Source organism: Mesitornis unicolor, unplaced genomic scaffold (assembly GCF_000695765.1).
Source record: "Mesitornis unicolor isolate BGI_N332 unplaced genomic scaffold, ASM69576v1 scaffold16049, whole genome shotgun sequence".
Taxonomy (NCBI): Eukaryota; Metazoa; Chordata; class Aves; order Mesitornithiformes; family Mesitornithidae; genus Mesitornis; species Mesitornis unicolor.
The window spans coordinates 1-22,749 of record NW_010209397.1 but is presented as its reverse complement, the minus strand read 5'-3'; the positions used below and the strand labels follow the sequence as shown (position 1 = coordinate 22,749).

General features: G+C 38.5%; 1 protein-coding gene across 1 annotated transcript in view; it reads right to left on the bottom strand.

Annotated features, from left to right (window-relative positions):
* Positions 1–5,794, bottom strand: part of IQSEC1 (IQ motif and Sec7 domain 1) — a gene marked incomplete at its 5' end in the record, with an annotated part of 47,065 nt that extends 41,271 nt beyond the window's left edge. The window contains 2 exons of the mRNA XM_010192873.1: positions 398–1,662; positions 5,512–5,794. Coding sequence (XP_010191175.1) covers positions 398–1,662; positions 5,512–5,794 — 1,548 coding nt within the window. The remainder of the gene's footprint in view (positions 1–397; positions 1,663–5,511) is intronic.
* Positions 5,795–22,749: the final 16,955 nt, after the last annotated feature.

The following is a 22,749-nucleotide window of genomic DNA, read 5'->3' as shown; positions in this document are numbered from 1 at the left end:
ATCTGCTGAACAAATACCAGACCCTGCCTGTGTTAAACAGAAAACTCACCTTACACTGCTTGTTTTTTCTAATTCCCACATGACAAGTTTTACAATACCTACATGATGAGGACAGGAAGAAATCTGAATTTTCTGTAACACCACAAATGAATCAGGATTAAGCCACCAAATTTTTCAAAAAGAAAGGAATCCAATCCGTCCTCTTCAATAGGTTCCTACCATATAGACTAATAACTGTATTTCTTTTCTTTTCTCCTGAAGCTGTTTAACTATAAAGACATCAACTTTTAGACTGAGAAGTCAGTATCAGTCTTATCTGATACAAGAAGAATATTCCTGGTTCAGTGGCTCTGTTACTACCAAACACAGAAAGAAAAGGAGGAAATGTTGTACTTACTTGTTAAAAAGGTTCAGTCCAATCCTATAATGGCGTTTCCTGATAACATCGTTACTGAAGGCAGGGGAATCCCAGCTGTTGCGAGTTTCTTTGTGGTATGTTTGTTTGCTCAAGGTCTGCTCCCTTAGGCTGTCTCTAGAAGAAGATTCTGAGCTGCAATTTATTGTATCATTAGAGTTGGAAGTGCTGTTGATGCTGTCATTGTCTCCATCAGAATAATCTGACTCTGATTTGCTTTGCCTGTTTGCTGTGCCATTGATAGCTAAATGACTATCTATAGGCCTTGCCCTGTGTCTTGCCTCCTGTTCCTCTCGGGATATAATCTTGGCAGGAATAGTGTGAGGGATGTGTTTTGGGCTTCCTTGTTGACTAGTGATCCCTCGGTCATATGCATTTTGTCTCTTTAATGAGCCTCTCTCTGAGCGATCGCTCAAGTCCACTGAACTGTCACTGGGTGGCTCTATGGTTAGCAATGGTAGATGATCCATTCTCATCCTCTGTTCCTGACATTCCAGTGATGGGGTACTCCTGCAGCTCGTATCAGTGTCTAGCTTATCATCTTTGTGGGTCATAGACCAGTACTCTTGAGAAGAGTTCATGGACCGGAGCCTCAAATCAGATTCTGTGCTGGACGGTCTGTCTACTGACTGGGAAAGTGGAAGGGGTGGAGATAACTCTTCCTCATCAATATATAACGTGACATCGCTGTATGACGCCGTCATCTCATCAAGCTTTCTGTGATCCACATTGTGAATTGCTGGTTTAGTTGGAGCACAACTATCCCTTTCCATTTCACGACTTCTGACTTGATCCGGAGTCTGGACTTCATCAGAATGTAGACTACGGCAATTCAGTGCATCATCAATGGACTCTGCAAGGGATTTCACTTGCCTGGAAAAAGCGTCCTCCAGTTCTGTTATAGCGTCAGCAAAATCAGTAGATGCTGCTGGAGACTTCATTGTAGCTGACTCTCCAAGATCACCACATTCAGGCTGTACCAGGGACCCTAGCTTTGACCCATCATTTGTAACAGAGACTTGTTTTCCTTCAAAGTAAGAGCTGTGGACTTTCTCAGGTCCTTCAAAGGAAAACTGCATTCTCATATTGGACAGTACAATGCGCCTTGACATACGATTTTCAGACATAGAACTTCTAAGACGCTCAAAATTTTTGTTCATCTGATACTGGCGAAAAGCTGTTTGTATGGTACGAGCAGCATGTCTAGTTATGAGACGGCCTCCATATTTCCGTTCTAGCATTTCCACCTGTGAAAGGCGAACACAATTACTTTGTAACTTGTTGCAGGTTAGAACAAGGTTAAAGTGTACCAAAAAAATAATTCTTTTATCAACTTTGATTTTCAGCAATTTTTCAGTGTAAACTGTTTTTCAAAGCAAAAACTCAAAGCTCCAGACTAATGCTGCACAAACGGTGAACTGAAAAGTCATTGGCGAGTTCCACCATAAAAATACAGACAAAAATATAACTGTGTGAATACTGTCATACAAAATTAAGGTGTTGGCAACTTGTGTGTGTGTAAATTTTGGTTTGAATGCATTATTGTTGGTGTGCCCACATAAAAGCAGACAAGATAGCACCCTAATGCATCACAACCCAGTTGTTCTTCTGCTGTAGGGACAAGTGCAGTGAAGTGAAATCCAAGGATAATGCAAATTGCCATATTTTGGGAGTAAATTCTAAAAGTGGCCTTCCTAAGCATGCCTCGCCATCTACATGAATAAAAACCAGGTAGCATTTTTCACCCAGGCCCAATATCAAAGCAAAACTGAGCCTCCCAGACCATATGATCCCAGAGGTTTCTCTGATAAAGTATCCACAGACGCAGCCTTCCTCAAGAACATATTTCAGACTTTCTAAATACACATTAAAAACTATTTTCATCCTTGGAATTACACTAAACTTTGCCAGTGTTTCCAATTAAGGAATATGCAAAATAAATACAATATAAGGCTATAAATTTATCCTAGTGAAAATGACATGCCAATACTTTTGGAATACTCATTAAATATTTTCAAACCTTTCCTTCCAAAACTTGAAACGCATCATTTATTTAAAAAACACTGAATAAGATTAATAACTAGTTTTATTTCATTTTTCCTCTATATTTAATTTCTGTTTTGAGCAGGCTTTGCTTGATCCATATTATTCACAAACACAAAACATCCATCACAAATCGACATGTTTAGTAGTACAATTAAAACCACTGTTCTTCTGGCAGCATTTTTTTATAAGTTCATGCAGTTTTCATAATCCACCAACGATTCAAAAGTCACTCCTCTTCACTTGCTAATCCAGATACCCTTTTTCATTAAATCCCATGTTCTAATTACTTATGTTACATGCATGTGCACACAACCAACGCCTCTCACACTCTGGAGATCTCTCCACGTAGTGTAAAGTTCAGATACTGATGTGCAGAGGGCTTCATCCCCCTCTACGGAACAAACTAAATGCTACCAAAAAATATTTTCTAATTCATTATGTCTACCATTTGGGAGTAGTTGACGTATTCCTTTCAGTGCTATTGCCAGGCTCAGCAGCTCCCATTTCCCATCCACATCAATGATGATCCTTTTTTTGGCTCTGTGTTTTTAAATGTGAATCACTATTTTTATTATTTCTTTTTTTTTAAATTCTAGATGCAAAAGATATTATGCAGTTATTGGCATAAACTGAGGAGGCCAACTTCTCAAATGGGCTCAGATCAGGATTACTTCACAGGAACTGTTCTTTAGACTGTATCTTGAAACTTCTTTTAACTAAGCTCAAAAAGCTGTGCCTGATCTCTGAGATGGGAATCAGTAAATCTGCACGATTTTCTATGGTTTGCCTTTAAAAAACTGTTTAGCCTTTCACTCCCAAAAGAGTGTTATATCACCCCCACATCTGCACACTGAAGCATAGAAACCTCTGGTTGGAAAAGACCAAAGGATCATCAAGTCCAACCATAACCTGTTCACCACTAATCCATGTCTCTAAGCACCTCACCTCCTCGTCTTTTAAATTCCTCCAGGGATGGCGACCCTGGGCAGCCCCTTTCAGTGCCTGATAACCCTTTCAGGGAATAAATATTTCCTCATAACTAATCTAAACCTCCTCTGGCACAAAGAGGCTATGAGGATACTTGTAAGACATTCTGAAGATTAAAAAAATTATTAAGAATTTCTATCACAACCCCGCCACTGCTGCCACACATTTCCTACTATTCCTATCCATAGTACACGTTAGATCAAGTGTATTTAAATAAATTGTAAGTGATTATTTTGCTGGACTAATCTCAAAACAAATGATGAACTGTTAATACAGTAAATGTCATTTGTAAGGAAAAGTAAACTGGCAGAGCTGGTGTGAAAGAATAATAAAAAATAAAAACTAGTATTCAATAAAATAACTTATCTGGACTTCATTCTTGCAAACAGGCTGTTGTGCTTCAGGTTTACACAGAAAATGACGTCATCATTGATTACCATAAATTAGGAGGGTTTGGTGGGAATTTTAATTGAGAGTATTATGGAATTTGCCCAGATGATTTACTAGACTTGTGACTAATATTTCTAATAAATGTTAATGTAGCTTTTTAAAGCATATTTAATGCGTATTGCCTTGGGGTAAAGCCTCGGACATTTTCCTAAATAGTTTTTAAGTAACTTCTGAGATTTCAGTGAGAGCTTTTCAAGAGCAGAAAGCAACTCTTCAGTATCAAGCTTCCTTTATGCTTCATTCTTGTTATTTACTGTGTAGGACTCCCTGTCAAGTACAAAAATAACATCTGCAATCCTCATTCTCTATCAAACCGGCATAAGAGGACAGATGGAAATAAGCTCCATGAAATATCTGCAGTGCAGGAGACCTCTTTAGTAAGCTTAACACTCTGTATCAACCCCTTATGAGATAGCAAAAATGACTGCCAAAGGTGGAAAACGAAGTAACATTTCAGACCTCGCAAGGAGGTCCAATTTCATAGCAGAGCTGGCATAATGCAGATCAAGAATCACAAACTTAATGTGTCCCCGTTCCAATGTAGAATTTGATGAGCATAAAGGCTAAACTAAACTCACTACTTGCTATCCCAAATACTGGCTTCAGCTTTCAGAGTTCAAGCTCTGATCTTCCAGGTCTCTCTGGAACAACATATGATTCTCCAACCTGAAATTTTAGAACAAACAGATGGCAAATGAGACTTATCCCCTATAAATTTCACTATCAATGTGTGGTCCAAAATCGGGAGTACTTCACTTCCCATGTGCAGAATTTTGCCTCCTTCCACTTTTAGCCATGTTAACATACAAGCTGGAGTTATTGTGCAACATTACCACAATGATTCACAGTAAGTAAAATACTCTGTGTCAAGAAAAGTCTCTAACAAAAACAACCAACCAACCAAAACTCACTCATATATTGGCTACTGTTAGTCTATCAGTGAACTCCTGTGCTTCCTGCATATTTGCTTACCTTAAGCTATGACAGCATCATTTTCAAATTATAAATATGAATTTATATGGCAATAAATATCTTTTAAACAGGACTACATTGAGAAAAAAACTTAAAAGGAATGGCTGAGGCTGACTGCCTTAAAGAAGTACCTTTTTAGGGACAAAGGGTTTGAACATCTACATAAGCTTTCATGCAGTACCTAGTAAAGCATAAGGCAGTTTTACCTAATTGAGTAGAACCAATTGAGACCTTGAATTCAACCCAGAGATGAGAGAATATCAGTTGCAATAGATCTTTCCTTTCTTTTAGCAACAACAAAGATATCCAGGTTTCAAAACTACATATTTTGCATTATTGCACTCTAGTAATTGTCCCAAGCATGAAATCACAATTCCTCGTAGAACTGTTTTAACACTATTAACCAACCTCTTCTGTGTTTTTCAGGAAGGAGGGAAGGTGTATGGGATGCAGGGATGATACAACACAGAAAAGAAGAGTCAAAAACCTCAGAAATGCTGACGTATGACTATTTTGAACTAAGTTGGTTGCAGGAAAAAGGGGTATTTGCAGCATCACAATCAAAGTGATGCCAGAAAGTATTTTTCCCAGCTTACAGACATGTTGCCATTACCATAAATTAGGTAACAAAGCTCAAATACCTGCTTATCTTGTAGGTCTGAAGAGAGTTCATAGCTCTCAGAAAGTGATCTTGACCTTTTAATAGCTTCTTCCTCTGCTTGTTTTCGCAGTATGGACGTTGAGTGCTGAAGTTTCGGCCTCCGAGATCTTTGTTGTCCAGGGGAGACAGAATACAGCCCGTAAGCAGAATGATCGTAATGGTCTGGGCTTATAGCCGAACTGTGTGTTATAGGTCCCTGATGGTAAGCAGATGGGCTGTCCAAAGATGTGCCAGTTTCACTGCTTGGAGCTTCACCCTCGACACTAGACAGAATGAAAAGACAGGAAAATCCTCACGTGAGCATTGCATCCCAAGATTCCCAGCGACAAGTAGCACAGTTCTGCTTACTATCGTTTTATGTAGATATCCAGCACAATTTGTTCAAATTCAGACACACTTAGTACAGAGTACTGTGGCTTTCATGTCAAACACCATCATTTTCACTGTAATCTAAGCAACTTTATTTCTCTTGCAGAGGTCATCTCTAGAGCATGAGTCAAGCAGGAGAATGCAGATTTCAAGCATTATTTAACTTTATACAGTAATTACTAATAACACCCTAAGTCATTCAGCAACTACTGTGTAAAATAAATGAGAACTTCTAATTTCTTATAAGGCTGCTCATTCCCAAGTTGTTCTACTTCAAAATAACAGATGCTTATTTGTGTCTTTCCGTGCTTCGAGAAATAAAAGCAATACTTTCTTACTGTTACATTACAGTTTGACATTAAAGGATTACTTTCACATTACTCTAAGGAGTTTGGGGATTTAATGGATCTTGTGAGCTACTGTGCTTCTAGAAACTGGAGTTGGGAAAACTACCTACAAGAGAAATCTCATTTATTTCTCTGTTAGTGAAAGATTGCTCCCACGGGATACTTTCAGCATGCTTTGTAGCAAAGCATCCCAAGGGATGGTGTTTCTAACTAATGAAAGCAAAATAGTTCCAGGTAGAGAAAACACAAAAGGAGCTACATGGCAAATAAACCACTTTGTTTTCACATGAATGCTGTTACTGCTAATGAATAAAGGAACCAAAAAATCTTTATATTAAAGAAGTTGCACACAATAGGAACCATTTTGAAGCCAAGTCCTAGTCAGTGTTTATCCTGAAGGACTGATGACTAATAGTAATTTGTGTTTGATTTATATTTACAGTAGGGTATTCTCACATTGCAAAAATGTATGCATTTTCACTTTTCCACAGTATCTTTTTCATGTGTTTCACATAAATATTTCTATCTGCCTCATCCTGTGTACCCAGAGCACTGATAGAAAAAATGAAATTTTACCTTTTTTTTTAAACATCCAAAAGACTTAGTTAACACTCCACGCACGCATGAATATAAGCATTTGCAGTACTTCCCCTACCTTTTGTTTTAGGAACAGAGACATCCAAACTCTAAAGGAATCAAATTCCACGTTCCCACCACGCCCTGTATTTCTTAGTTTGCTTTCATTCACATGTACTTGAACATAAAATATAAAGCTGTCCTGTTGTCTCTCCGAAATGAAATGCTGTGACCCTTGCTGCGCACACAGAGCATAGCAGTCCCTCCAGCAGTCCAAAGTACAGAGCAATTTCTGAAAGAACGTTCCCCACTGGACCGCAGTGCCAGAAAAGATCAAGGTTAACACTGGCAGAACTCTCCTAGCTTGAACAGTGTGTACCTTTTAAAGCGAAGGAGAAAAACGCCCCTTAGATTTCTCAAAATGTTTCTATAAACATATAAAACTGAAAGCAAGTCCTCTTTCTTTGCCCATCAAAATATGACTCTACCCAAAAGGTATTTTCAAACATACTTTACCCAAGCTGGAAATATTTTCTGTGTGCACACATCACTTTTTCCAAAAAGGAAGTTGACAGGAAACTAATCCCTTTCCCTCTGTGATACAGCTGGCTTTCAACTTAAAGCTGATAAATTATCCAGAGGTTTGCTAGTGACATTGAAGTTGTGTAACTACCCATTAAAAACAAACAAATCATTCTCTTTAAAGCACCCATTAAAGAAATTGGTACAAAATACTGAAATATATTTCTCTGTATAGCTGAATTGTGATCTCGCACTATTTCGTACATCACAGGTTCCTAACCACAACCCTATTTGTAAATACTTTCCATACAAGTATGGTAAATTTGTTTGTAAAAGGACGTGAGGAAGCAGCATTATTTCCCCCTTCTTAGGTTCTGTGACTTTTTTTGCCTTCCTCGCCCTTAAATTGTAAACTATTTAATAATCCTTCCACATTGATTATAACCTCATGCTGGCATTTTAGTAATGATACCTTCAATGGACCACTTAACCTTTTCATCAACAAAAAGGGTACTGCCCTAATCAGAAAAAAATGGAAGAGGCTCTGTCTGAGGTTGATTAAAGTTAGGGGTTTCTTCTTTATTTTTAGTTTGTCTTCTGTACTTTTTCCAGACACAGATATGATCCTTCACTGACTGTATTGCTTGAACTCATTTTGCTGATAGGCCTTTTCCCTGCCATCCCACCTGACCTCTGAAGCAGGGAAGTAATTATCTTTTACAACAGGCAGCCTCCTGCATAACAGTATGACAGCCCTTTAAAGCAAGCAAGTGTGCGCAGTCAGCGCTGGGTATTTGAAGGCTTTCTCCCATTCAACTCCTTGTCCGTTAAGAGTAGCTGAAGCTTCATACAAGTTATTTCCTAAAATGAAACTATACTGACAAGGAAAAGCAGCTTGTTGTCTGCTTCTTACTACTTTACATACATCTGGAAAAGAAAACATGGAACAGGAATGCAGAGCTGAGAACCACTCTGCCCATGTCTGTTTTGGAAGACTGTATGCTAAAAAGTGCATGCCTGCTTCAAAACAGGCTCAGGAAATGAGTTGGTCACTGCAGGGTTACATGAGCAGTTTTCATCTATCCACTTATTAAAAATGCCAACAAACAAAACCACCAATGACTCTGCTCCAGGCTTGCAACAAGAATAAGAGTAAGTCCCCTGTGACTAGGGGGGCAGTTAGGACACCTCTCTAGCACTATTTCACTTCCAGTAGCCACCTGGGGGACATTTTGTCAGACAAATGAGAAATTAGGTACAGTAAGTACACTGCAAAAATGGAGAATGTAACACTTGACTCAGTCCTAACGGGAATTAAAATGAACTCCTTAATAAAGGTCTCTGATCTAAGGCATCTGCCACCTACTATACATGTCCAGTAGATTTACTGATCATTTCAGTGTTTAAAAAAATCTAGTGGATGAATTTGGTTAATCCCTGGTTCATCCCTGTGATGTGCAATGGCGTATCACGAGAGAGACCAGCAATATGCTGAGTGTCCCAACTGCGTAATATTAGGAGTTGAAATTAAACCAGTTGAAATTAACTTTTCATTTTTAGAACTCTAATTGTTTTATCGCACTTGTGTTTAAGCAGAAAAGAGACATTCATTATATGCCAAGCCAGAAAAAGAGAAAGATTGCTTGCCAGTACTTTAGAGAAAAACAGAGAATGGAGTAGCTAAACAGTGAAAATGGAAATTAAATATTTAAAAACAATTAGCACTGTTAACAGGACTTTTCACACACACAAAAAAAAACCAAAAAAGAAAACAGAACCACAGAAAACCTTGGTTTCTTCGAACATCTAAATTACTTTTTTGAAAGAGTGGTCAACACTGACTGCAACAGCATTTTACCAGAAACTGACACTGAAAGTTTCTTCCTGCATAGACCTCAGTATGTAATACTGTTCAAAAACAAACAACAAAACAAACAACACCAAACCAAACAAAATCCCACCAAAACCCCACCAGACAAACAAACAAAAAACCCCTACCACCATATCAAGGACGACTAGGGAAGAAGAAAGGCTTGCAGAAAAACGGAAACAGACTGAGTACAGTACTCAATGGATATGTAAAACAACTGGCAAAAATCAGGTCCATTTTACTTTTTCTAATGACTATAAACCAGCATTGAATACCAAACATAGATGGATTGGGACATTTTCTTTCCTTTTGTGGGTGTATGACTCTAGAATTCCTGCAAGAGCTAAGCCACACACTCTGCAAACACTTTTAAATTAAGATACATCAGCTGAAATGACACATGTGCATGCAGGTAGGATCTAGCGGCTTCTTCAGCAGGGCAGTGAGATAAGGGTCACCCCTGCAGCGCCGCTAACGCTGCACTTACCCGTGATGCACACTGTGCTCAAACAGCAACAGAATCAAAGCTCACTGGCCTGTCTGATCCAAAGCCTAACACAGATGTGCAGGCAGTGGCTGCCAGAAGCTGCTTTTCTATCTCATTTGCCGAGATGTCAAAGCTCAGTAATACAGTGCATGGCTGTACCTTCGGACTAAAACACACAATAGATCCAAGCTGACAAAATGTGAAGTAGATGGTGTTGCTAGCTAGGAAAAGGTCGTGGGTTTTACAGTTATTTCCCACTATTCAGGTGATAAGCTCATTTCAAGAATTACCTAATAAGAAAAAAGCTCTGTCTCCTTCTTCTCTCTAATTCCCAAATGTCCATGACCAAAACAAAACATTTCCTCTCCAGGCATTTTACCTTGGACCTGGCAAGTCTTTTCTTCCCTCTCGTTTTATACCTTCAGTTATTACTTCTGATCACAAAGGCTGTAATTAGTAACCAGTACACTAAAGCCACTACCATAGTTTAAAACAACAGGAAGTTTGAATATCTACTGTTGTTCTTTATTTTTATATTCACACCTTCCTTTTCCCTTGAAATTTTGCCAAACTATTACCTTAGCAAAATTAAGAATAAGCCTGATAAAGACAAAATTTTGAAAACCATGAAAACCTCAACATTTGAGCTTAAAATGAAAACTGAAAAGAGTCCTCAAGACTGAAATTTCAGTAAAGAACAAACCCCAAACTTTTCCATGAGTATAGACTTGTCTGTTCCACTGACAATAATGGCAAACTTATCAGAGAAGCTGAAGGTTTGGATCCACAGGCACAAGCATTTACCTCTCAGAGTGACTATACTATGAAAGACAGAGAGAGATGATAACCAGCAGAAAAGCAGAAATTCCCTTTTTACTGAGGTCCAGTACCTCATTTTTAAAACTACGTGCATGTATATAACATCAGATGCAAGGAATTATTCAGTATTCTCACTCACTCCAGAAACCTCACACTTTACAAGCAGTGAAGTGTCCTGGTGCATTTGTAGGACTAAAATATAAAGATAATGAGAACATATGCTTACAGAAATAATCCAAATGTTCCAACCAGTATGTTGCCGATTTAGTTTGGAACTAGAAGCAACAAAGAAATTCATGCATGCTTCTAAATAATGTAAATGCCAAACCAAAACTGCACGCAACATTTTAAAATAGAACCAAAAGACACTCCCAGCAAAACAGAGTAAGCACTTGAGAAATTATTTTGCCAATGAGCATTCTCTGAAATCACTAGTTAGTTTCATCATTCATTTAGAATGGACTTTCAACAGTGTAATATAAAGACACAAAATTGAAAACAGGCCCTAAACTGGATGGTACACACATGAGAAACAATCAGCGTTATACTCATCCTGTAAAAAATTTCTTTTGGCCATAAAGAGAAGTATGACAATATAATCACTTTGTGCTGCTACAGCTTAAAAATTTTTCCTTAGTATTTCAGATCCTTGAAAGTATGAACAAAGACACACAGAATAAATTCATTTTCTTCTAAATCGTGGAAACTATGTACAAGTAATATGAATACAGTAAGACAAACAGCCAACTTAAAATTCTACTCAGCATGAGATGATAAAACCACTCAGCCTCGCCATGACACCACAAGTGCTCTGCTCTTTAGAAAGCAGGGAGTTTTTAAAGCATGACTGTGGTAGAGAACCACTTGCAGTCAAAACTCCAGGTAAACTGCATAACCTGAATTCAAATTTAACTTAATGAAGTATTTATGCATGTATTTTATTTGTTGCAACAGTAAAGGATTTGCAGAAGTAGTTCTTCATTAAATTCTTCACTCAAACCTGTCCATTCTCTAACTTGCCTACTTTTCCCTGAATCTGTGTCATTTATTCCCCTCTTCAGGAAAGATGTATATAAAGCTGGTTCCCTTTAAGTCACATCTTCTGATAGAACAATTCAGCAAGCTTATTTTCTTCCTGTGTCCCAGAAACTTTTCTATTCATAAACATTACCATGATACCTACAGCTGAAGTATCTAGATACCTGGGGACACTGCCATATGATTTATGAGATGGATTTAAATGCAAACCAAAGAGTGAAGCTTTTTTATCAAAATCTCATTACATAAACATGATTCCCAGTAAAATTTCTGCCTCACTCAAAAATAAATAACCTATATTTATAGGTCCAAATGCCCAGGAAGGAAACAAGTGCTACGCATCTGTTTCACACCGACTATCTCTTTTTAAAAACTGAAGGTTAAAAAAGTCAAACTCTGATCATAACTCCTAATTATAGAAACCCACTTGAACTGGATCCAAGTTCTCTACCTAGCTCAAAGAATGCAGACCAGAAGTCGCCCATGGAACTGAGTAACAGCAAAGCGCAATGGCAGCTGTCACAGCTGCTGGTATGGGCAGGCATTTCTAACATGACATCTGAAAAAACCTCATTTAAATGGTGAAAGTATTTAGGTCAAATCTAGGCACTCCACATAGGAACAAATCTCTACAGAAGTTTATTTCTTTCATATAACTTTGTCTTTACCAGTGCAACAATGTCCTAATCGGAATGTGAAATTTTAAAAGACAATTACAAACATAACGGTGCTAACTAAAACCATGACTCCCCATACACAACTTAACCTGAACATAAGCATTCATTTGACGCAAGGGTACACCTCACTGCTTCAAAGTTGGCTTACCTTTCAGTACCTGTGGTCCTTTCTGCTATAAACCAGGAGGTGCATTTAATTAAAGTTCTGATGGATGCATCGCATTATCTCAAATTACAATCCAGAAAAAGCTCTTAATGTAAGTTCTTAAAATGCAGAACTAGCCACATGTAGTTCATACAAGTTAGTTTTTCAGCATTTTTCTTCCCTTCCCCCCTCCCCCTCTTTACAATATTTCCCAGTGGACTGAGAACATTTGAGCAGAAGTCTACTATTAGCACAATTTGCAACAGATTGAAATCTAGTTCTTATTGCCATGTCTGTTTTGTACTATCTAGTAAACAGAAGTCAATTACATTAAGAACTTACACAAATCCCCAAATTCAATAAATGCAATAACATTAACAAACCAATCTACCTTCAAACATACACTGTCAAAAGTTCAAAGCCATTACAATGGACAACAGCATTCACAGGCACTGACAAAAGCTTTGATCCAGGAAAGAAATATTGACCAACTTGTTTTACTTAGAATGCACTCTCAACTCAGCTGTTCCTGTTCAAAACAAATGAAACCTTTGAATGTACATCAAAGTAATGTCCCAGGTAATTCATCTTGCCTAAGTTAAATATCATTGCAAGAAAAATCCAGACAAAATTTGCATGTGTCTCAGAAGTGAACACTAACAAAGCAACCACTTCATTCTGTTGTGCTCTGCTTAACAGCCTGCCACTAGCAGGCAGCTGAAGTACAAAGCCTGATGACCACGGACAGGGCAACCAGAGTTCCCCAGACAAGTCCCACTGTGTGCACCGCAAACCTTTATTCGCTCTCTGGTTCAAGTTCTGGATTCAAAATTACAGAAGATTCCCAACATTTACTCACTTGGACAGTAACAAGTTTCAGTTCTCACTAGATAACCCCATAAAAGGCATTAACAAAAATGTGTTGTTTGTTTTTTTTTAAAAAGGCATGTTGACCCACACTCTTAAGTGCTATTAGTAATAGCAGAGAGTGGGGGAAGAAAGATGAGAGATTTTCTCCATGCCGAAACAGAATGGAGGAATTAATGAACTGCCTCTACTGAAATGGAAATGCACACAAGCAAGAATCTACCCAACTTCTCCATTTCAGGGAACAACCTTTATAACAGATATAAGAAATACTAATATCCATTTTAAAAGAGCTTACTTGAGATTATCTTCAGCTTCCAAGGAGAAGGAGGAAGGTTAAACACCTCACACATCACCTTTGTCTAAGTCAAACAGAGGCAATATATTGGATTGCAGGCATAAGTATTTACTGCAGAAGGGTCAAACAAACAAATCAACCAACCCTCACCCAGTAGCCATTTAATGGCTTGTGAAGCCCATCTGCTAAAGGCAAAACTGTATTTTATTCCCATTATTTGGCAGCTGGAAAGTAACAAAGGAGACTGACTGCATCAACAGAACTTGGGTACAGTTTACAAACGTTAGCCTCTATCTCAGGTAAAGACAGACAATGTCATTCTCTGCTAATCTGTGTTAATCATCACCCGGCATATGTTTATTCAGCAATGACTGTATTCCATACTTTAAACTCTTAAAAAATGGATAAAGTATTATTTAAAGATGACTACGGTAATAATTTGAGGCTTGTGGCTGAAGGAAGAGTTCTTAAATTTATCAGTCCAAATTTTAGAAGTTTTTGAGGTTTTCTTAGGGTCAGCTGCTCCTCTTGATGTGCCAGCATAAAACATGCTAACATCATAAAATGTAATGTAATGTAACTGTGGTATCTGATCATTTAACAAAACCTGTGAAGGTCTACCTACCACTGCAGACTTTGTCCTATTCCTCCTATGTAAACTCTTACACAATAGGCTAAGCTTCAGAAATTTGTGAGTTTCTCAATGCAGCTGTGGTAGAATTTGACCTCAACTATTTATTATTTATTCACACATCATCCAGCAACTGGAATCCCCTTATTTAGCACAGGTACACTACATACAACATGTATTTAAGATAGGGAGATATTAATACACATTCTGCCATATATCATGACATGACCTTTATAGAATGTTAATTTTAAAAAGGAAGATTTAGTTTCTGCAGCTGAGAAAAAAACCTGATTTGCAAGCACAGCTGAAGCAGCATTTGATATAATGCAAAAATCCTTGGTGTCCTATACCAGCCTTCCTTGTATTTCACCTCTGCTGTGGCTTCAGCTGTTGTGTCAAGCCCACCAGAAGCAGAGGTGGTACAGCATGGCACTGCTGAGAGATCAGCTTGCTGACAATTATGTTCTGTGAGAAAATAAATACAAGTTTCCTCTCCCCATTCACACCTTGGTGGATACTTCTTTTCTTTCCACTCTTATATACTGTATATCAAATAAATATGAATTAGTTTAAAGATCCTTAACAAAATCCTGTTTACTGAGTAAACAAAACATTCGAGGCATTGAAATTTCATACCTAGAAGAAAACTATATTCTCATCTTAGATCAAATACACTTGATAAAGCCTATCACTTTACTCATTTGAATGTTTTGTCCCTTTATTATTCAAAATTATTACAAATAAGATGCAGCGCACAGAGCAATCTCTGAGCAGGCCAGCCTTTCCCTTCAACTATGTCTGTGTGCGTCAGGAGAGGGAAATCGAGAATAATCATAAACCAAGGAGCGTGCAGAGGGTCTGTGCAGCAAAAATGGCAACAAAGCCATCTTTCTGTATTGGACACTATATCAGGTAAAGTCACAGATCACATCAAAATTGTATTCATTTAGGCCATATTTTCACTGGAGTAGAAAATCAACATTATACAAAAAGAACTACTTAAAAGAACCAATGGATTACTTTTCAATTAGTCAATAAAATATTGTTATTATCTAATGAGGTGTGCCTTAAAACAATGTCACTGATAAAACATGAAATACTTCGCTCTCTCCCTTGGATTTAAGTAGTTAGCTAAAATTCTCCTCCTTTTAAAATCAGAAAGAAAGGGATTGTTCTGCTTTTACTGGTTGGTTGACTTCTCTCTGAAGTTACAGATAAACCTCATAAGGTTATAGAGCAACGTACTTAAAAGTCAATCCAAACTGAGGATGAACTGTTAAAAGTCTGATCAGAGAAAGACCCTGTACTGATCTAAGTGAATCTAGATCTAGATCTCAATTTTAAACACTGCACAAGCCCTGCATTTTGACTGCCAACTATGTCATGCCAAGTCTAAAAAACCAAAACAAAATAAAAGAAATGAAACAAGACAAAGAAACCCATCTAGTTTTCTCTCAGGGAAAAACAATATAATTTTGATAAACATAAACACAAATGGGCATGGGAAACTCACCAGGTAGGAAAGAAAATGGATGAGAGCACTGAATCCTTGTTCCTGCTTTCAGTGAAGCTCAGAGCGTTGCTGCCGAGTTACTGAGAATGGGAACTGGCCTTGAGCATTCTGCACACACTGAGAGGTCTGTGTTGTAACTTACTGGAACAGAATCACTGCTAACCAGTCTTTAATCACACGCTTCCTCATAAAAAGTGAGATTTTTATCCTCTGCAACACACCCAAGGTTTATATCAAAGTGTACAGGATGTAATGTTTAAGGAAATGAAACAGTAAGAGAACTTGGAAGTACGGAGGTTGGTGGAAAAGAAAATGTTTCAGATGTTACTTAGATTCAAAACAATGTGTTCCAATACAGAAGGTATTAGCAGACACACTCAGAAAGGTATTCTGTGTCTTACTGCATGTACATCTTCACTTTTAGGACAAACAAGACCTCAAAAGATTGCTTACAACCTCTAAATCAGTTAAAGAGCTGACAGATGCTTTTTCTGATTCACAAACTTCCTTCCTTTTACATTTCCTCTCCATTATGCTGAGCCTATCTATTTCATAATTCTTTCTCTGTTAGTGAGGAATTAAATGTAGGCTTTCAGTAGGGCTTCTGACTCACCTCACTGATCACAATAAAAAAGCAGCAATTCCAGTCTTGGAAAACTATAAATACTATTTCAAAGCTTACTACAAGCCAAGAACTTTCTCCTTACAAAGCTTGTTTATCTATCATCAAATTTTAAGACCTGCTCTGTGTTCTAAATAATTTACTAGCTACTTCCAATTCAGTACCTAAAAACAGAGGAGCTACTGCACATACACAGAAGGAGCGTAATGGTTAGGTTGTACTGCAGCGCAGAGCAGCCTCATTTCAGTGCAGCATGCCGATGCCCGGTGCAGCTCTGCAACTCTGGCTGCCAGGAGCAGACAGGCAGTCTGCACCCACTGCTGCTGGCAGAGCTTGCCTTAGCTGGGGGCTGCACGTCAGGCTGAGCAACCACAAAAGAACAGCGGGTCTAAAATACAGAACTTGGATCATTCTTAGAATTTATAGGCTCTTTACTATGACTTTATTCATAGATCTTCCCACAATAGAAAAGGTTCTTCTAGGACATGGGTGAAAGTCCAGTGCCTGAAAACAAGAGTCACCATTTTGTGAACTGAAAATTAAATATTGTGCAAAGACAGATTTGGAAAATGTCAACCAAAGACAGTCAGAAATTATCTTGTGTAACACACTGTACTGTGGCAGCACAGGGAAACCTGAAATACGTTTGTTCTAGCCTGAGCTAATAAAAAGTATCTAATCACATTTTAATAACAAAAAAGAATCCAAGATCACAACAGGTTGTCATCATTGGGAACAATGCAAATGCAGGGTGATCCCCTGTTCTCTCTCAATTTCAAAGAATTAACTACTAGTATTAATAGGAAACTATTAGCCATAAAGTCCCATTTTCCCAAAATTTCAAGCAATAGAACCAGCTCCTTCTTGAAACCAGTTTCTACTAAATGCTCCACATAACTGATATCTTCTAAACAAGGTTCAGAGAATAAAATATAAGAAAATAATATATAAACAACAATAATGAACTGTCTTTCAAGAATCTAAGAACAGCTGAACATATTACTTAACACATTCAACACCCTGTGAAATGTTGTTAACTTCAAAGCATGGGAACCACCCCAGATACCTCTAGAATGGAAATTCAGCAGCTGTTTCACACGTAAGAAAGAAAAGTGAAGGTTAAGTTTCATTCCCAATTGAAAGTGCAGAGGGAAGTTAGAGAGAGAAAAGCTGTAAATAAGCTGAAACATGACCAGAAACTCAGGGGTGGCTACAGGCTTGTAGCTATCAGACCCAGAGCTGCAGCTGGATCAGGATCATTGCTGTCCATCTCACTTGAATGATGACTTCCTCCACACAACCTTCCCAAATGATGAGAGAAATCCTGGCCTTGGTATTGGATTTAAAGGCAGGAGTGCTTCCAACTAAATCATCCATGACTTCCCCAAGATTTTTTCCTTAGAGTCCTGAGACACGGCCTACCCTGACTTGGCTCAGGAAAACTGAAAGGATCACATCTATAATCATTATGACTGTAGGCTACGCTAAAAAGAATACACGAAACTCAAGCTAAATACAGTCCAACGTACAGCTGCCCAAGCTACACTGCCCATGGCCACTCTCCACGTGATCCAAGATGGAGTTGGTCCATTCTACTATAAAGGTGGGGAGTGAAAATCAGATTACAGTCCAACTGCGAGCTTTTCTGTAGTGCAGTTGTAGGGCTCGCTGTAAATGTACCCTGCAACAGAAAATCCATTGGGTTCGCATCCTTGCTTCCCCTACATTGCATAAAGATGACCTGCAAGGTCATGTATATCTCAACAAACAGAAGGAAGTTCATTTTCTTCTTCCCTGTTCTTAACAAAGCATTTAAACTCATGACACATCCATCCTTGTTAATCTGGTGAACTTTAGGGGCGACTGAAGTTTTTTGGACTAAACAATGCAAGTACTCCTCAAAACAAGCTTAGGGTTCTTTTTCTATTGCCCTGCCCTGTATGTAGCCACTTATGTAAAAGGAAGCCAAATCTGTTGTGTTTTGTTTTGCTTGCACATAAGGCACCAGGGAATTGGGTCTTTTGTTTTTAAGCACAGGTTTAACTAGGATGACACTGAACTACTGAAAGAATCTGATTAACAGATATACTACATCAATTTCCTGTATTAAAGGCTACTAAAGCCATAATTCTAATTTTCTGCTTCTCCCATAGAGAAAAAAGGATTTGATTCTTTTATCATATCAAAGCTTGGCTTTTTTACTTTATTTTTATTAAAGACATCTTTACAATAATTTTATGAAAACGTTTCTAGTCTTTTGCCTATTGTAAGGAAGCAAAAGAAGATTTATTTCGCTAAATTTCCAGCCCCCTTTAACGTAATACTAGGGCTTTGTGCTACAGTGGATTAAAGCAGCATCTGTTCTTCTCTGGAAACCTGGAGTCAAATCACAGCAATGCAGTAAACTTGCCATCTCTGTCTGTACCCTAACTAGAATCCCTTCCTCCAAATGAAATTCAAATTAATTCCTGAAAGGCACAAGAAGGACTACAGCTATATAACATATATATTTTTTGTTAATAAGTCTTGCTAAAAGCCCATGATTAGTAACTATTTTTGCATAACAAAGAAGTATGAATTTAACATAATCTGTATTCACATAAGTTTTGACATAAAATGACAATATACAGGATGCTAAAAACGCACTTCCAAATCAGAGGCCTGATTCTACTCTTGTAACTACACAGTGATGTTAGCAGAAACAGAGAAGCAACATCAGGAATATGAATTTGGCTTGTGGCCCATACTCTGTTTAAACAGAAAGGAAACCTAAACAAAGCACGGTGAACAAAAACAAGGCACCAAAACACTTTATCCCCAAACCCCAGATTCATCTCTTCATAATTCCAGTTGTTCTGTTGATCAGTAGAGCCTGGGTTAAGGGCACATCCTCATACATTTAATGTAACAAATAGAGCAATCAGGGCTCCATCTTGATTACAGTTTCTGAGGTCTCCTGCAGTTCTGTTATTAAATAAACATAAAAAGCAATAATTGATTGACAGCTACCATGACTAAAATATGCCTGGCTCTGAAATTAATGATAAAATTGCCATTGATTCTGACAGAAAAATAACTATGTAAATGCTGAAAGAGCAAGAAAATTGCATCCTTAATGTCCATCATAAATTATGGTAAACCCCTGCAAAGAAGACGTATCGAAGACACAATGACCCAGTTAATTTATGTTCATGTATCACAATACTCAAAGCAACAAAGTGGGTTTCTCCTCCTCAACTTGTAGTTTTTAGGGGTTTTTAGTTGCTTTGTATAAAATAGAATATTCAAAAATACAGTAACGCACCTGTCAGAATCAGGCAGAAACTGGAAGCCACATGGGTTTATAACAAAGAGGGTGCATTAGTCTGGATCTTGAGATTTTATGAAGGTCTACTGGATAATTTCCAGGACATCTTTATGGCATTAATATTTCCAAAATAAAGCAGTCCAGATAGCAGGCTAAATCCAATTTTATTCATTGAGAGTCACATAGCTAAGGCTATGAAGTTAAGGCAATGCAGTGTCTTGAAATTCAATTGGAAGAGCACACAGTAGGCAACAAGGTAAGTTTTACTAGGAAAGCAGTATTTCACTTGCAGCACTCATTTCTCAAGTCTGAGTATCATTGGTGTTAAACATCAAGAAGTACAACTGAAATATGCGAGGAGATGTTAAATACCTGCAGGTAGCATCTCCACGAGTGTTTGGTTTGTTTTAGGATGACACCTTGCACCCACCAACAGAAGTCTGGCTATTCTTAGGCCAGCTTTTATAATTCACAGCTACTTCTTATCAGTGTTCAGGGCAAATACAGTTTGCGAGCATAATTAGAGTAATCACATAAGTGTGCTAATCAGCGACACAATTATGAGATCTTCCTCTTCACAAAGTTTAATCTTTGAATCACCATCTTTATACTTCAGAAAACATGATTAGTTTGAAGGTAAACTGTTGTTTCAAAGTAGCTGCTCCACAGGAAGTCCTAACTTCTAGATCCTCAATGGCTTGAAACAATCCCAGCTTCCAAGTGATGGAAGAACATTCTCATGAGGACTAAACATTTGGAGGAACACTTCCCACAGCCATATGAATAGAAATGCAATTCTCTTAAGAGAATTTTCATTTTGCAAATATGAAATGGTCACAGGGCAAGAAAAACCACTTAAGGCCACAGGGTTGTCCATCCTAGGAAATCACTTCCCCATTCTCAAGAGGAACACGCTGCCGACAGCTCGTGAAGATGACTTCTCCAGCAGAGGCGGCCTGCTGGCCGAGCAGTAAGTCAATGTGTCAACTCCTAGCAACTTTCCAACACAGATTTGTAACAAGAACAACAAATCAGAGTTGCTGTTCAACTTGGTATTTGTGCTTTTCAGGTGAAAAACTGTATCTCTTGGGTTTCCTTACTTGAAAGTTGCAAATTATTCAATGAAACTGAATTGCAAATTGTTTACCAACTGCACCAGGATTCCCAGAGAGCTTCTAAAGGGACAAAGAAACAACTAAACACTGCTGACATGCTGAGTGCCATAATTTTTACTGATCAGCTCCAGCTCTAGTACTACAGTTAGCATCTTTGATGACAATGAATTATTTCGGGTTAGTAGAAATAGGAGGAAAAAAAAGAGGATGATAGTTGACTTCACACATAAACCCCAACACTGAGCAGCTATTTAATGAGAAAAAACTCAGCTGACTACTATATAACAGCACTGTCAATATCTGGAATTTCAGGAACTAGAACAGGACATCACACCAACAAATCTGGTACAAAACTAGAAGTAAAAATGGGAAATGAGTAATTTTATTCACCACAGCTTTAGTTCTCCCAAAGAACTAGATAGATGTAATGAATTCTGTGTTCATATGAAGGGTATCTGCCCCAAGAATAGACACAGTTAAATACAACCATCCAAACTAAGTACTCAGCAATTCCTCTTTCAACACATCAGGCAGAATAAACAGGTTTAACTGAAAGGAAGTGCATAGCAATGTGCAAACGGAGGAAAAAAGTTTGAAACAATGAATGAATAGCAGTAACTGTGTGAATACTGACAAATCTGTCACTAAAGTCACATTTACAATCATGTTTTGTAGCAAGCCATGCAAATGTAATGTCACTTATGCAAACATGACTAACTCCACACAGGAATCCTTAAAAGCTCAACTTTATTATTTTCCTTAAGGGTAAAAATGGGCTTAAGGATCATTAAATGTGTGACTAAACTCTACTACAAAACATTTTTCGTTATCAAAAACCATTTTCCCTTATTTTCCAGAAAAGACACTGTTGCGTTCATATGTAGTTGACCGAATCTAGTCACTTCCTCCTTTTATATTTTTCCACAAATGCACACACTCAATTTAAGAGGTTGTCTATCTTTACTTAAATCAAGTATTTAACAGTTGATTAGCTCAGAATTTAATAAAATTATTTGGTGGAATAAACTTTCACGATGCAGTGGAGATCGTTTTATTTGGCAAGCACACTTGCCAGGGTAACTATTTTAGTCTATCATAATCTACATGCAGTATTGCACAAGAAAAACTAGCTTCTACGTCTGATTTTCAAGTGGTGTATATACCAAAGTGTTGCTGTAATTTTGACACACGTTATGTTAGTAAAGAACAACATCATAATAGAGACTGTACAGCTCAGCATGACAAACCCCATTTTCTGTTTTTCTTGCATCACTCGTTCAGTATTCCTACCTTAAAGGCCTTTGAACTAAACTTTCTTTCTGGCTGAGGGCACGAGTCGCAAATGCCAATTTACCTTAAGCAGCACTGCTGACTTGAAGGTGCCTTCCCATGCTGGCAGTGCCAGCTCCGCTGGTCACCCGGGCACAGCACAGCATGTACCGCAGCGCTGCATCCGCATCGCCGCTGTCTGACACCGCTCATGTGAGTGCTTGCCCTACACCAAACTCCCTGAAGAGTTTTCATGCTGGTGTCCGCTCATGCACAGACCTCAGTGGCAATGCACACCCTAACAGTGAAGGTGCCTTCCCATGCTGGCAGTGCCAGCTCCGCTGGTCACCCGGGCACAGCACAGCATGTACCGCAGCGCTGCATCCGCATCGCCGCTGTCTGACACCGCTCATGTGAGTGCTTGCCCTACACCAAACTCCCTGAAGAGTTTTCATGCTGGTGTCCGCTCATGCACAGACCTCAGTGGCAATGCACACCCTAACAGCGCCCTGCTCAAAAACTTTCTGGCGTTTTTAGACTTTGCTGCCACAATATCCGCACGGGTCCACTTTTGACACCACATTTAAACGATCCCGATTTCAAACTTACGTCTCCACAAGCCAGACGGCACCGTAATTCTCCCCCCTCCCCGGCCCAGGACTTAAGCTGCTGAACACGATCGCCACAAAGGCGCCGCCGGCTGCGGCCGCCCTGCGTTCACGGTCACCCCAGAGACAAAGGGGGGG